The sequence below is a fragment of the Solanum verrucosum genome, unplaced genomic scaffold (assembly GCF_900185275.1).
Source record: "Solanum verrucosum unplaced genomic scaffold, falcon-dt-bn FXZP01000038.1, whole genome shotgun sequence".
In the NCBI taxonomy this organism is placed as follows: Eukaryota; Viridiplantae; Streptophyta; class Magnoliopsida; order Solanales; family Solanaceae; genus Solanum; species Solanum verrucosum.
Window position 1 is genome coordinate 795,969 of NW_026020564.1, and position 16,188 is coordinate 812,156.

Here is a 16,188-nt window from a genome sequence, read left to right on the forward strand (position 1 = left end):
TTAATTTTTTATTGTTGATTTTGAGAGAATTAATATGATTTGATCTGTTTTTGCTCACCATGATTAACACACTAGATGTTTTCAAGTTCTCCATTAACTTGTTGTGACATGCCGGACAAATTTACAACAGATCATTGGTATTAATGCCCCTCCCCCCTCCCTCCCTTTTTTTTCATAGCAAACATAAAAATATTTGTTATGGAGCGCAATTATGCAAACTATAACTATAACATACAAATATGATTTTTATATTTGCTATATGTGAAAGTTGCTCTCTCTTTTTTTTTGGTTAAAAAGAGGTATTTTATACCTATCTAAATATGCATCCATACAAATAGAATGGTTACATACTTACATAATCTACTAATAATAGGGCTAATAGCAACAATTCTACTTATAATACTTTTTTTGATACATCTAATACATAGGGATTCTTATCTAGATTAACAAAGTCTTTTTATTTTTCATTGTCTGTTTTCATGGCGTCGTCATAACAAAAGATGGGGCTGTTTTCCATTTCACAAAAATTCTATTTGATTCCATCCTTACCTTCTTAGCTAGTAGATCGATAACCTAGTTTTGTTATCTATGATTGTGTTTATTTGGTGGGTTCTATAACCATTTGAATATCATTCTACTAATTCTTGAACATGATATTTTTTCAAGATTTCACTAAGAATTTATTCAAATTTACCATCTAAACCAATAAGAAAGGGCACACCTTTTACGGTTGAGCAGTCATCATTTTTATTTAATTACAATTAATTTGAATTTTGAAGTAAGATTTATTCTAATTTACCATCTAAACCAACAATAAATTGTGCACCTTTTTATCGTTGAGTAGACTTGTGAGTAAGAATTGTCATTATTCTCATTTAGTCACAATTGATTTGAAATAGTAAACAGAGAAATTAATTACTACTCTATTTCGACCTGCTAGTTGGGATAGATCACACAAAAGAGAACAACATGTACGACGTTGACCAATATATATTTCTCTTAAGAAAAAATTAAACTCGTGAATAATAGTGGTACTATCTTACACTTGGTTTTTTATCATTGTTACCCATTGTATTGTATTGTATTGTTATCATATATACAATATTGTTTGTTTTGATTGTTACTTATAATGCATTGTATTGTATTGTATTGTTAAATTCCGTTGTAACATAACAATGAAACCCCTCATTTTATGGAACAACCAATTTGGTGTGTTCCCATTGGTACTTATAAATTTCTTTTCAATTATGTCCTTACTTAATATTTCGTAATACTATTTTATCATTTACTCTATATTATTTAATCTCACTCAAACCTCCTACCCAACAACTACTACTTTGCTTTGTCTCCTTCCAAGTTTGGTTGTTTGTCCTTCCTCTTTCTTCTTTTTTTAAGCATACGTTCTTTCCTTTTTTTTCATATGTTTGTCTCTTTCAACATATTATTTATATGATTTTTCAAAAAATATAATTAAATCAGTCTAGATACAAACTTGATGATAATGTTTGATAGTATAATTATAACTGCCGATATAATTTTATGTTATTTTCATACGACTTAAAAAAAATATGCACGATAGTATTATTATTTTATTAGTAATTATTGATAAATTAATATTTAGAATAATTGAGGACATTTTAGTCAATCTATAAATTATAATACAATACGATTCAGTCAAACGAAACAATAAAAATGTTATTGAACAACAATAAATCATACAGTTTATCCAAACATTGTATCAATCGTACAATACAATATAATGATACAATACATTATGAAACAATGGATGACAATGATCTAAGTGTTAATCTTTTAATTCCTAATTTTTTTACTGGTAAAAGTTTAAGTTCGACAAGTTAATTATATTTTATGACTTTAAAAATGAATAGTACTAAATTTTAATCTTATTTACCTATATATGGGTAATCCACCGGCCACAACATTTAGCCTAAACACCAACGGATTTCGTAATTGAAAATAATTAGAAAAGGAGGTATAGGGAGGGTAATAAGGGATAGGGATGTGAACTGGATACTAGGATTTATGGGTAATTTAATCTCAACAAATAATGTTAGGGCTGAATTATAAGCTCTAATAAAAGGTTATAAATGAAAAATTCCTTTTGTAGTAATTCCTCCCTTATTTGCCGTTAAGAAGTTGGAAGCAGACAAAGTATAAACTCTTTTTGGTAGGCATATCAAGTCAACTAGTATTAATAAATATTGTAATCAACCCCTTTCTCATGTTCCAAATAATAACAACAGGCATGCTCTGTCACGGTCTTGTAATGATGCATATTAAGATATAATATTTCATCATTTTATACAAATAAAATAAAATAAAAATTCTTCAATGTTAAAAGTAAAAAAAACTTCTTGAATTTAATTTAAATTTTGACACAATAATCAGAGGCATCAAAGTAAAAAACACAAGACAAGCACGATTTAAGGCCATTCTTGTAAATTGCACGACTCTCCTCTTAATCTGCATATTCCTTAGATTTTAGATGTACATGTATGTATGCGTTACGTTGTTTCTACTTTTTCCCAGCACAAAATCTATGAAACACTTTGCAATTCAAATTTTAAAATTTGATTGGTTGTAAATCCGGAATATTTTAAGTGAATAATATCAAAGAATCGAGATATTGCAAGAAACTCATATCTAAAATTTTGAGTCGTTTAAAAAGTTATTAGGGCTGATGTCCATTGAAATCTATCGTCAAAGAGCTTCGAAATTCGAACTATGCTTTCGAATATACTCAAAATAGGAAGAAGAGCTCATATATAATTTGGAACTGTTGAAAAAAGATTTGAGCGGGTCAAAATTGAATATCTTTTTAGCTCGATAAGAAATATGAACAACTGCAATATATCAATATTATGTAACAATACATATGAATGAAACCCTTTTGTAAACTTGTAGTAGGTACCTCTTCGTGTGCGCCAATATCGATTTTCCAAGGCTAAGTAAATTTATGAAACAATTCAACTAACTGAAGTCTGCCACATCGGATATATGTGGCGACACGATCTTGCATTGTTTAACAAAAACGTTACCATAATTTTCTTAAATCTGTCTTACATCAAAATTTTATCCTTAATTTTAAAAGCTTTATTTAATTGCCACGTGTTAATCATGACAAATAATCTACTCAAGTCCACGTCCTTATATAGTCATAATCTTGTATAATTGGACTAAACTACCCTTGATTAGTTTTTTCATTATCAGCATTTGGGAGACCTATATATACATAGAGTTCACAAACCTTTATCCTCATCAAATAAGGTTCTTAATTTATTTTTATTGTATTATGACCCAAAAAAACTAAACCGAAAAAAAAATGGCGTTCAAGAAAACATTACCCCAACGTATTTTTAGTGCATACAAATTTAGTGCTCCATCTCTAACAACATGCCGTATTGCTTCATCAACCTTGGTGGAGGCGAAATCTTTTAGTTATGATAAAATTACAACGACCTCGGATCCCCGGCGATTCCTTCACCAATCATTGGCATCATCGCCGGAGATCCAAAGGTCACTAATCCCCACGGGAGAAAAACTCCGCGAGAAATTACATGAGATGGACGTTATTACAAGAGATAGGATGAGATTAATTAATGGAACACTCTTGCCTCCACCAAGACCGGAGTCCGTAGAGGATGCGAGAAAGATTTTAAGATTGACACAACTTGAGACGTTGAAATCGAGGATAAGGAAAATCGAAAAGAGTTGGATTTTGTTTGCTGAATTTATTGAAATTTGTAAGGAAACATGTTTGGATAATGATCAAGGCATGGAATTTGCTAAGAAGCTTGACGATTCGGGTGATGTTATTGTTTTGGGAAACGTTGTTTTTCTCCGGCCTAATCAGGTTTGTTTAATTTATTTTTTTACATCGATCTCCATCCAACTTTAACGGTACCATTTTCGATTGTATCCCCTCGATCGGAGTCTCTTGATTCAGAATGAAACGTTAGAGCGATTAATGGCTGATGTGAATTCAGACATAAACTTTTTAATTTTCTTTCAAATAAAATTTATAGTATTGAGTTACAGTAGATAAATATTTAAAAAAGTATTTGGTCAAAATAAAATATCCTTTTCCTTTTGACCGCTTAAATAGTAACTAAGACAACCTAATTTTTGGGAAGGAATGAGTAGTTTGTCTTAATAAATATTTGCTTATGAACCTAATTATTAATTATAAAAATTAATAAATTTCAAATTTTAAATCGGTCGTCTCAGGTGGTTCAAGTCATGCAAGAACTAATGCCAATGCACAACCCAAATCATGAGAAAGAAAGAATGAAGGAGCTTGAAGAAATGGAGGAGGAAAAAACATCAATTGACAAGAAGGCAGAATTATTAGTACGTAAAGAAATGTGGTTTGGACTTGGATGTTTGGTAATTCAGACAACAGCTTTCATGAGGTTCACTTTTTGGGACTTAACATGGGATGTTATGGAACCAATTTGTTTCTACCTCACATCAGCATATTTCATGGCTACTTATTTTTTCTTTCTCAAGACATCCAAAGAGCCTTCTTTTCAAGGCTTCTTCCAGGCACGTTTTAGTACAAAGCAAAAACGACTTATGAAACTTCATAATTTCGATCTTCAGAGGTATAATGAGCTCCGGAGAGCTCACTACCCTCAATCAATTAATTTGTAATGAATCTATTACTGATAAGGTAGGGATGGAAATTAAAATAGAAGATGGAAGGAAGATACGAAAAATATAGTATGTTTTAAAATAATTTGAGTATGTATCCTATGGCGGCTAATAGGTATGTAAGAGATCACTTAGGATTAAAGTTTTCTGTCTCGGTGTTTATGAATGGAGTATTTTTTTATTTTTTTTATATTTATGATCTGTATATGGTAAATTGGTAAGTCTATATATCATGAATGCATTATCCTCAGTTTAGAGATGGGGGACTGAAGCACTTTGATAGATTAAAAGTCAAAATGAATTTAGGGTTTTAGAATAATTTTTTAAATTTAAAATGATGTACTCATATACTAAGATTCCAATGCACGTTAGCGTGATTTCTATCGCCGACAAGGCTGGGAAAGGTGAAGAAGACTAGATCATCAGGAATGATTCAATTCTGAAAGGTGAGGATAAACAAGCAGGCTAGTCTGCAGACCCCTTGTACCGTACGTTACCAGCAGAAGATGACCCCGCCAACAACGTAGTGGAACTTTGAGTACTCCTCTATCCGAGCACGTACCCGAGCATGACACCTAGTGGAGAGAAGGGGAAATTGCCAGTGAGGAATGAAGTTCACGCAAATCATTCAAAGGAGGGTACTAAATGAAAGATCCAAATTCTCCCTCCTAAAGCATGGCCTTGTCCAAATCATAGGATCTCCAACCCTAAGACAGACCACTAGCCCAATGATTGAAGAGAACCAAAATTCACATTCCTTCAAAGAAACTCTACTCAACAAAAAGACAAACTTGAACCAAATATACGAAACTCTCACTCGATCGACAAAATACCCAGTCAGCGAACCACACCCTCCCCTCAACAACACACCATACCATTGACAGATGAAGATCAGAGAAGCAAAAACTATACCAACCATGCATGGCGTCTACCAGTAGTATTTATATGCTTATCTAATAAACAAGCTGATGGACATATGGAAACAAACCGAACCACTTACTTTGATAGATCTGGAATGTGACTACAATGTAGTGAAATTGTCCAATACGCACAAAGTTTTGAATGAGCTCCCGTGCTGGAAATTTTGTATCAGTGAAGAGATGGGATTGTCCCACAAATTTCCATGCTAACCCACATCGCGATATGGGTCAGGTTACCACAACTTCCAACAGAGTTTTACGAACCTCAACATGATCTCGATGCAACAACTCAGTGGCCATACCTTCCAAAGCCTACTGTTATATTCCTTCTCCCCATACCTATCCAACTTTCAAAGCCATAAGTTCTATCATGGTTGCCTTGGATACTATACTACTCCTCGTACATGTTTGATTGGTATTTTGTTTGTTGGTCTACAAGTGGCCAGGTTATTGTGTTTAAATATTAGAGTGGTTCTTGTGTAGATTGGAATTGCATGTTAAACACCGTAGATGATATGATCATAGGGATCCTTGGGTGGTCCGAGTTTCTTGAAAAGTGTGTCACATTGCATATATTGTTGTCTCATGTCTTTGTTTAGTCATGTTGATGACTATAGTCTTTGCGTATATTCACAGACTTAGATTATACATGTCTTGTCATGTGTTACTAAGTTATAGTTATATGTTCATATTTCGTATATTTGGATTTGGTAGATGATCCTATCTATACACTATTGTTTTGATGTATTGATATTGCACTTGCTCTTCTTTTATTGAGTACAAGAAATATTCTTGCGGTGGCTGTGGGTCCTCATCAATTGTGATATGAACGTTTCCTGAAACTAAGGGTGAGCTGCTTTTTTTGTGCTGTCATGGGTTCATCTTTTCTTTCTAGTTCATTATTTGGACTTAGATATATCTTTGTTTTGGGATTGCATCCCTGTACTTTAGATCATGTTAGATGTTTTGGTACACGACTTTCATAATCTAGGTGAATTATTTTCACAAGTTTTACTATTGACGAATTTAGGTGAATCTTGACTTTAATTAATGAGACTGCTATTTTAGTTGTTTAATTGGTTAAGATAAAAGTTGTCTTGGGTAATTGATTCTTTCGCCGAGGATTTAGTGTAGGTACCTCTCACGGCAATTTAGATTGTAACAAAAGGAGTAGAGAATAATCCACGCAACTAGCAAGGGGGATCTATAAATCACAAGATGGATTCCTATGCACTCAGCAAGGGGAGTTTAGAAACTAAACAGCGAAGTATAAAAGTATTATTTGTGCAACTTATCAGTCATTATCAAAAAGGGAGAGATTACTTTGCAGAAAAAACAAATGACTAAGATTAAAGGAATGAAGTTCACGTGCAAGATTTGGAAAGGATTGAATCACTATATACACAATTAATTAAATTCGCCAGCGCAAAGATTGGATCATCTACAAGAAAAGAAAATCAAAAGATAAAGCTGGATTTCCAGAAGGAAAGATAATCAAGACAAACAAAGAAAGGGACTAAAGATGTCCTTAATCATGGATCCGATCTAAGGAAATCACGATTGCGAAAGGAAAGAAAAAAGACAGAAGATCGACCACAAATTTGGAAAGAAATAAATCACGAAGATAGATGGTCGATATAATCATAGACCTCAACACATACATATCTAATATGGACGTGCACTATCATTCATCCTCAATAAAGAATTGAAGAAGCTCGTTTGGATTTTTATTTTAGAGCATAAAGAGTCTCGCTGAAGAGACTTGTAAGATGCCTTTTTAATCTGAAGAAGTACGCTATGCACTTCACTTTGAACTTGTACACTATATGTTTCCTTCATTTTTCATTTGTACACTATATGTTTCCTTTCATTTTTCATAGTACTTAGTAATCTTGCATGCAAAAACTACAATTATAAAAGAAAAAATAAAAAAGAGAGTTTTGTAGGTTATACAAGTAAAGACTATGCCAAACTAGCTAGGATATATCTTACTTGAATAAGATATAATCGATATCAAAATCATCTATACTAACAAGTTCATCCAAAAAGTCTTAAGGAAATCCTTGAAACTGAAGGAGACTGAACTAGACACCACATCGATAATCTGAAAAAGTATAAAAGCATCTTATCTCAATTTACTTTATGCACCTTGATTATCGATTATCTGTGATACTAACTTACAGGAGAAGCCAACTAAAGTTCTACCTTAGTCGAATACGGTAAATAATTTTAGATTCTCCCCTATCTTGATTTTCAATTTCCTGATCAAGCACTTAGCATGATGTCTTGCACCTGTTAAGTTATCCTAACCAAACTCATTGGATGGAAATGAGGCAAGTTTTGGGATATCTGAAACATACACAACACTATGCCTTGCATTATACTCCCTTTGTCCCAATTTATTTGTCACTTTTCATTTTTCGAGAGTCAAACAATTTAAGTTTGACCAGAAATTTGAGCATGAAGTCTTTAATTTTTTGAAATGAAATTTATATATTTGTAAACTATGTAAAAAGTATTATAAGTCACAACAATTGATAATTCAAAATGTTTAAAAGATCTATGAAAAATTTACGGTCAAAGTTAGACTTGTTTGAATCTCGAAATCTGAAAAGTGTCACATAAAATAGGTTAGAGGGAGTAATAAATATACTGTCATGGTTGAAGGATATAGTGATGCAAATTGGATCACCGAGTCCAATGAAGTAAAATCCACAAATGGGTATGTATTTACCTTTGGTAGAGGAGTAGTATCTTGGAAATCATCCAAAACATACATGTATCGCTCGCTCTACAATGAAATCTGAATTTGTTTCTTTAAATAAGGTCGGTGAAGAAGCTGAATGACTCCGGAATTTTTTGGAAGACATTCCATTCTGGCCCAAACCCGTGGAACCTATATGCATATACTGTGATAGTCGAGGAGCAATAGGTAGGGCAGAGAACATCATGTACAACGAAAAATCTCGTCACATATGACGAAGACATAATACCGTAAGACAACCGCTCTCTAGTGGAATTATTACGATTAACTATATAAAGTATTGATAATGTGTTAGATCCACTAACAAAAGGCCTAGCTAGAGTGACAGTTGAAAGATCATCTAAGGGAATGAGTTTAAGACTTAGAACAAGTCATCATGGTGGTAACTCTACCTAGCAGACTTGGGATCCCAAGAGCTAGGTACAAGCAGATCAAACAAAGTTGTGAATGACGGTTAGACATTGTTAAACAACTCAATCAATTCTCATGATGAAGACAATGTTTAGGGACAAGGATAAAACATTATGACTTGTTAACGAGTTAGTAAAACTTAAAATTTTCTAATGATTTGCTAAATTTGGAAGATTTGACCAAATAGTGTATCTATGCGATAACACACAGTTAACCATCTATATGAGTGTGAAGTGTAAACCGCTTAAAAAAGAATCATTGTTAAAAGCCTATTCTCTATATATACACTCACTAATTTAGGAGGTGTTCATAACTGAAACGAACACAATCTTAAGAACCATAAACGGTTGATTGTGTGACATATGGTTGTCTAGGTATAAATCAAAGCTCAATGGTTCAAAGATTTCAAATCTACCGATTGACCGAGTATATTCGACACATGTTTGACGGAAAGTTCAAAGGGAAACCTACTTATCCGGATGCAACTGATCCTTGGTTGTAAAGTACGCACTCGCCCGTGCATTCGTTTACGTTATAGCCATTATCCATTTGTGTGAAGAACTGTTGGGTATATAGTAAGAATTAATGGGAAATGGAGGGAAGATGAAAGGAGAAAATATGAAGTAGTCTCTTATACTTTAGTAAAAAGCAATTCACCCTCATTGGTGGTGGAACAAAAATTTCAAGTGTTTAAATAAGGAAAACTTCTACTAGTTGTTATTTGAGTTGGAAAGAGGGATCCCCTCACGCCATCGTCGTTGCTCGCTCGCTCGCTCGGTTACGACTTTGCCTTTGACTTTGGCTTTGGAAAATAATCGAGAAATTATTTTTTGGACAAAGTTTTATTTAATTATTTATTTAATTAAATATTAATTAATTAATTAATAAGTGGCCAACCCGAAACGACCCAATCCAAAGTGAATCCGCATGACCCATTGTGTAAACGTCTCTACTGTTTTATTTAAAATTTTCACTATTTTTAAATGACTTTTCTGGAATGCTGGTGAATAGAATCTTCTATCCTGAGATGATCTATTTCTGTAAACCTCGAGTATTAAAAGAAAATAATTTCCTTAAGGACACACTGTGCATTCAGTGAGTTGGATTTTTTTGCCTTTTTTATTTCATTCTATTGTTATAGATCCTTATACGTTTTTAAGTCATTAACTTCTACTGATGTTTTTAATTTCTATTTTTTGTGTACATGCTTTAAACTTAATTATTTTTATTTCTGCAAAGTCATTAATTATAAGTATTTGTTAGTACATATTAACTACCATTTAGAACATAGGAACAACTTTAAAAAACGCACAAATATACATCTTCAAATATCATAAAATTGTTTTGATGTTCAAATCTAACTGGAGTTCACGTTGGTGGAGGAACTAGATCGAACTTCCGACTATATTGAAGTCCCCAACTCTTTGCCACCTTGGATATATGTGGCGACATGATCTTGTTAACAAGAGGTCACCATAATTTTATTAAATATGTATGACGTCACCAATTTTATTCATTTACTAATCTTGTCCAATTATCCTAAAATAGCCTTGATATAAATAGTGGTTTCATTATGAACCTAGACCTATATATAACATGGAGTTCACAAACATTTCACCTCCTCACACAAGGTTCTTAATTTTTTATTATATATATATATATATATATATATATATATTATGACCCAACACTAATTTATTACAATCCCTATATATCAATGGCGTTCAAGAAAACACTACCTCAACGTATTTTTAGTGCATACAAATTTAGTGCTCCATCTCTAACATTAACATGTCGTATTACTTCTTCAACCATGGTGGAAGCAAAATCCACCGATAAAAATACGGATCCACGGCGATTTCTTTACCAATCAATGGTATCCTCGCCGGAGATCCAAGGGTCACTAGCCATGGAAGAAAAACTCCGCCATAGATTACCTGGGATGGACATTATTTCGAGAGATAGGGTGAGATTAATTAATGAGGTACTCTTGCTTCCGCGGCCCCCACCGCGACAGGAGTCATTGGATGTGGGGTCCATGACGGATGCGAGAAAGACTTTAAAGTTGTCGCAACTTGAAATGTTGAAATCGAGGCTAAGGAAAATGGAGAAGAGTTGGATTTTGTTCGCTGAATTTATTGAAATTTGTAAGGAAACATGTTTGGATGATGATCAATGCCTTCAGTTTGTTAAGAAGATGGATGAATCGGGAGATGTTATTGTTTTGGGAAACCTTGTTTTTCTCCGCCCTGATCAGGTTGGTTTAATTTATTTTCTTATCTTTAGAATCTTTAATTTTTTTAAAAAATAAATAAATGTACATATTTAGAAATTATATTAAAATGCTATAAATTACTATGATTATCAATTTAAAATATTTGAAAATCTTCTGGTCAAAGAAACTATCCTTTGACTGATAAAATAGTAACTAAATAGTGGATAAGTTGGACCATTTTCAAAGACCCAAAACCCTAATTAACATCTTCATAATAAAAAAGATGTATTCCTAACTTTTTAGTTCGTTACGAAAGGATACATTTTTTTAAATTTTGAAAAAATTAAATTTCAACATCCACATAATATATTTAAGAACATAAGATTTTATGCAAGTCAAATTAGGACAAACAATTTAATTGAATATCGTATAAACATCATTTTGAAGTAGAAATTGGAAAGTTGGGGTTCGCGGGAACTCAAAGCTTTTGCACAAACTGTATGCATAGTAAAACATTCACTAAATATGTTCTTGTGACCCCAATGTTATTATTAAATATAAATTTGAAATAACTAAAGAAATCATTAAGCTTCAAAATCTTGAATCCGTCTATCTGACTCTCTGAGTGTGAGGTGATCAAAGGAGTACGTTTGTGTAAAGTTTTTAGTCCTCTTTTTTGTCACAGGTAGTACGAGCCATGCAAGAACTATTGCCAATGCACAAACCAAATCATGACAAAGAAAGAATGAAGGAGCTTGAACAAATGGAAAAGGAAAAAACATCAATTGACAAGAAAGCAGAATCATTAGTACGTAAAGAAATGTGGTTTGGACTTGGATGTTTGGTAATTCAGACAACAGCTTTCATGAGGTTCACTTTTTGGGACTTAACATGGGATGTTATGGAACCAATTTGTTTCTACCTCACATCAGCATATTTCATGGCTACTTATTTTTTCTTTCTTAAGACATCCAAAGAGCCTTCTTTTCAAGGCTTCTTCCAGGCACGTTTTAATACAAAGCAAAATCGACTTATGAAACTTCATAATTTCGATCTTCAGAGGTATAATGAGCTCCGGAGAGTTCACTATCCTCAATCATCGCCAATTAATTGGTAATGAAGGTACCTGAATCTCTCATGAGGTAGGATGAAGAAAAAAAGATGGAAGGAAGATTATTCAGTTTTTTTTTCTCCTTTTACGAAATATGTTATTTAAAACAATTTGCGTATGTATCTTATATGACGGCTATTAGATATTTAGTTAAGTGGAGAACATTTTGGATTTCTTATTGAGTTTTCTAGTTCGGGTGTCTATACATTTTTAACATGCATTATTTTATTATTGTTAGATCGAGAAAGATTTTGATGATTGACAAATAGGGAAACACACGAAAGAAACAGGTTGCGCCGACATGTTCCTTTCAGACCGAATTCGACTGGAATAAGGAGAACGTCAACCACGCGAATTAGAAGTTATAAAGTGGTGGAAATGTTGCTTTTTCGACAAGAAAGCAGTGCAAAAAGGTTTCATTTCATAAAGAATTCCTTCAAGGAAGAGGAAGCGTGCATAAAATCAGTTTACAAGAATTTCCAAATTCCACACGAATAAGGAAGCAGAGTTGAACTAGGAAAACAAATTGAAGTAGGAAAAAGATTCTTGGTCTACTTAGTCTATAAATAAAGCAAGGATCTTCCAACGAAACTTGCGCACTAAAATAGAGAGTTACAAGCAGAATACAATCAAATAGAGAGAGTTCATATTTGAGTGATTTCTGATTACAAAGTGCAGCCAACGCAAGGAAATAAGATTGAAGAACCTGATCCATATTCATAGGTTATGCTTTATAGTTTTTAAGTCAAGTTTGCTTGTATTGAGTTTTTATCGAGTTGTATCTTTAATTCTTTCTAGATCCAGTGAAGTATAAACTGGAGTAGGAATAGAGTCTTCAAGTTGGGGTGACTTAAACACTTGGGAACATAAACCTTGGGGGTTTGTGTTGGAGTTTAGGAATTAGAGTTAGTTCCTAGGATTGCAAGAATTGTAATCTGAATTCATAACTTGAAGTGGGGTCGACGATCTAGTTGGTTGTTCACGTCTAGGAATTGGAGTTTATAATTCCTTAGGTTACATAGGGTCGTAATCTTTTGTTGAGGCTCAGAGTTTAATGAAGTGGAGTTAAATCCTACAGAGGTGTAGGTCGTGGTTTTTCGCGATAAAATATTGTGTCATTACTTTATTTGTTTTACATAACATAACTGTTGTAATCTGCAAAGGAACATATAGAATATACACGTTCCTTAGGAAAATCTGGGGGTCAGTATTTCAACAATTATTATTGAATATAAACACTAACTACTTCATTACATTAATATAATAGTGACGTATTGTTGGTTTTAAAAGGTATGAATAGAAAATGAAGAGTTGTGACTTTTATCTTTGTAGAGTCTAATAACTCAAGATAAGATCACTATGAATTCCGCACCTCCTCTTTACACATTAAAGGTCAACACATCAACATACCACCACTATTCAATTGACATTACTACGCATGGTGAAAGGCGAGAATGGAGGATTTTCTACAAGCCTATGACTTGAGAAAGATTTTGATGATTGAAAAATAGGGAAACAAATGAAAGAAACAGGTTGCGCCGACTTGTTCCTTTCAGACTGAATTCAATTGGGATAAGGAGAACGTTAACCACGCGAATTAGAAGTTATAAAGCGGTGGAAGGGTTGCTTTTTCGACAAGAAAACAGTGCAAAAAGGTTTCCTTTCATAAAGAATTCCTTCAAGGAAGAGGAAGGTGCATAAAATCAGTTTACAAGAATTTCTAAATTCCACACGGATAAGGAAGCAGAGTTGAAGTAGGAAAACAAATTGAAGTAGATTTGAAATAGGAAAAGGATTCTTGGTCTACTTCGTCTATAAATAAAGCAAGGATCTTCCAACGAAACTTGTGCACTAAAATAGAGAGTTACAAGCAGAATACAATCAAATAGAGAGAGTTCATAGTTGAGTGATTTTTTATTACAAAGTGTAGCCAAAGCAAGGAAATAAGATTGAAGAACCTGATCCATATTCATTGTCTTATGCTTTATAGTTCTTAAGTCAAGTTTTCTTGTATTGAGTTTTTATCGAGTTGTATCTTTAATTCTTTCTAGATCCAGTGAAGTATAAACTAGAGTAGGAATAGAGTCTTCAAGTTGGGGCGACTTAAAGACGTGGGAACATAAACCTTAGGGGTTTGTGTTGGAGTTTTGAAATTAGAGTTAGTTCCTAGGATTGCAAGAGTTGTAATCTGAATTCATAACTTGAAGTGGGGTTGACGATCTAGTTGGTTGTTGACGTCTTGGAATTGGAGTTTATAATTCCTTTGGTTACATAGGGTTGTAATCTTTTGTTGAGACTCGGAGTTTAATGAAGTGAAGTTAAATCCTACAGCGGTGTAGGTCGTTGTTTTTTACCCTTTATGAGTCTGGGTTTTTCGCAACAAAATATTATGTCATTACTTTATTTGCTTTACATAACGTAACCGTTGCAATATGCAAAGGAACATATAGAATATACATGATCCTTACGCAAATCTGGGGTCAGTATTTCAACAATTATTATTGAATATAAACACTAACCACTTCATTACATTAATATAATAGTGACTTATTGTCGGTTTTAAAAGGTATGAATAGAAAATGAAGAGTTGTGACTTTTATGAAGAGTTGTGACTTTTATGAAAAATTGTGACTTATGAGGAGTTGTGACTTAAAGTTGTGATTTTTATGAAAGGTTGTAACTTTTTTTCCAAAGGATTGTAACCTTTCTGGTAAGGTACAATAATGACCTTTTCACACTACCCTTTGCTGTCTAAAAACAGAGGGATTTCCTCTCATTTTAAGAGAACCAATTTTCTGGACTTCTTCTACTACTACTAAATCTAGTATTCTAAGTGTACTTTACTATCATTGAGTAGTTCGCTGACACCGTGGTTATAAGTACCGATACACCTGCGAGTAAGATAGTATTATCCTGGGAGGATATATTCCATTAACCTCAGGTATTTGAGGGGAATAATTTCCTTAAGGGGACAATGCATGTTCATTCAGTGGGCTCAATTTTCTTCTTTAAGAAAAATATTTCGTACATTGTTTATAATCTTTTTCTAGTTCTTCTTTCTCTACTGGTTTTAATTTTCTAGTTTTGAAAATACTATTTAAACTTTGTTATTTTTTATCAAGTTCTTCAAAGTTATTGGTCTAAGTATCTTAGGAATATAGGATGAACAACAATCTTAAGGAAAATATCATACTGTTGGTATTTCTTGTATTCGACTGATTGAGGAAAATAAGTCATGGAAGTAGAAGATTAATGCACTACTTCTCCAGAATTTGGTGCCTTGTTTAGCAAGGTTGAAGTGAAAATGTACCAGAAGAATTGGTGGTGTTTCGGTTAAATATTACACTAGGTAAACTTCTTATTATTTATCTAAGGAGAAAAATAGTTTCTAAAAGTTATATTTATCATGTGTCTTCGAAAAAAGATCTGCAAACCATATGTTTTTGAATGAATTTTTCTTGGCAAATAGTATTGCCTTTAAAAATCTTTAGTTTGCAAAATGAGATATGCATATTTTATTTGGATAAGATAATATATCAAAATGTTAATATTGGAAGGCTATTTGAAAAGAAAAGCATATTTATGTGATAATATAAGGATATTGTAACATCTCGCAATTTTAAATAACTAGGAAGAAGCTAATAATTGGTAATAGTCATTTTTGGAAAGAATGAAAATCTGGAAATTTGTTTAAGTTAGGAAAAGTTGAGTTTTGGTCAACTTCAAATGGCCATAACTCCTAGCTCAGGATGAGTTAGGTGTACTTCCAGATATGGTTGGAAATCTCTTGGAATGATCTTTCCAACGCCGCCGAGTTTGCGCGATACCGAGTTTGTATGAGTAAGTTATGCACTTTCGAAGTTGGGCTGTTGGATTAAGGAAAGTCTAATCCGGATTTTAAAAGGGTAATTTAGTCTTTTCCTTACCTCATTATTCTAATTCATTTTTAGGAGATTAATTGGGATAAAACCAAATTTTGGTCAGTTTAGAAAAGTTAGAGTTCACGTTGGAGAAAAGAGAAAAGAGAAAAGAGAAAAGAGAAAAGAGAAAAGAGAAAAGAGGAGAAAGGAGAAGATGAAGCAAGATTCGTCGA

The 16,188-nt window shown here is 33.0% G+C and overlaps 1 protein-coding gene across 1 annotated transcript; it reads left to right on the forward strand.

Moving 5' to 3' along the window:
* The first annotated feature begins 3,327 nt into the window (after positions 1–3,327).
* On the forward strand, positions 3,328–12,101 carry LOC125810267 (calcium uniporter protein 2, mitochondrial-like). Its single transcript, XM_049489778.1, has 3 exons — positions 3,328–3,874; positions 4,249–4,282; positions 11,707–12,101. The coding sequence occupies exons 1-3, from the start codon at positions 3,344–3,346 to the stop codon at positions 12,099–12,101; spliced, it is 960 nt and encodes a 319-aa protein (XP_049345735.1). The 5' UTR covers positions 3,328–3,343.
* The last annotated feature ends 4,087 nt before the right edge of the window (positions 12,102–16,188 follow it).

Coding starts and splice junctions, on each gene's coding strand:
- LOC125810267 (XM_049489778.1), top strand. CDS start 3,344: ATGGCGTTCAAGAAAACATTACCCCAACGTATTTTTAGTGCATACAAA. Junction 3,875..4,248: donor TTTTTCTCCGGCCTAATCAG/GTTTGTTTAATT, acceptor CGGTCGTCTCAG/GTGGTTCAAGTCATGCAAGA. Junction 4,283..11,706: donor GCAAGAACTAATGCCAATGC/ACAACCCAAATC, acceptor TGCCAATGCACA/AACCAAATCATGACAAAGAA.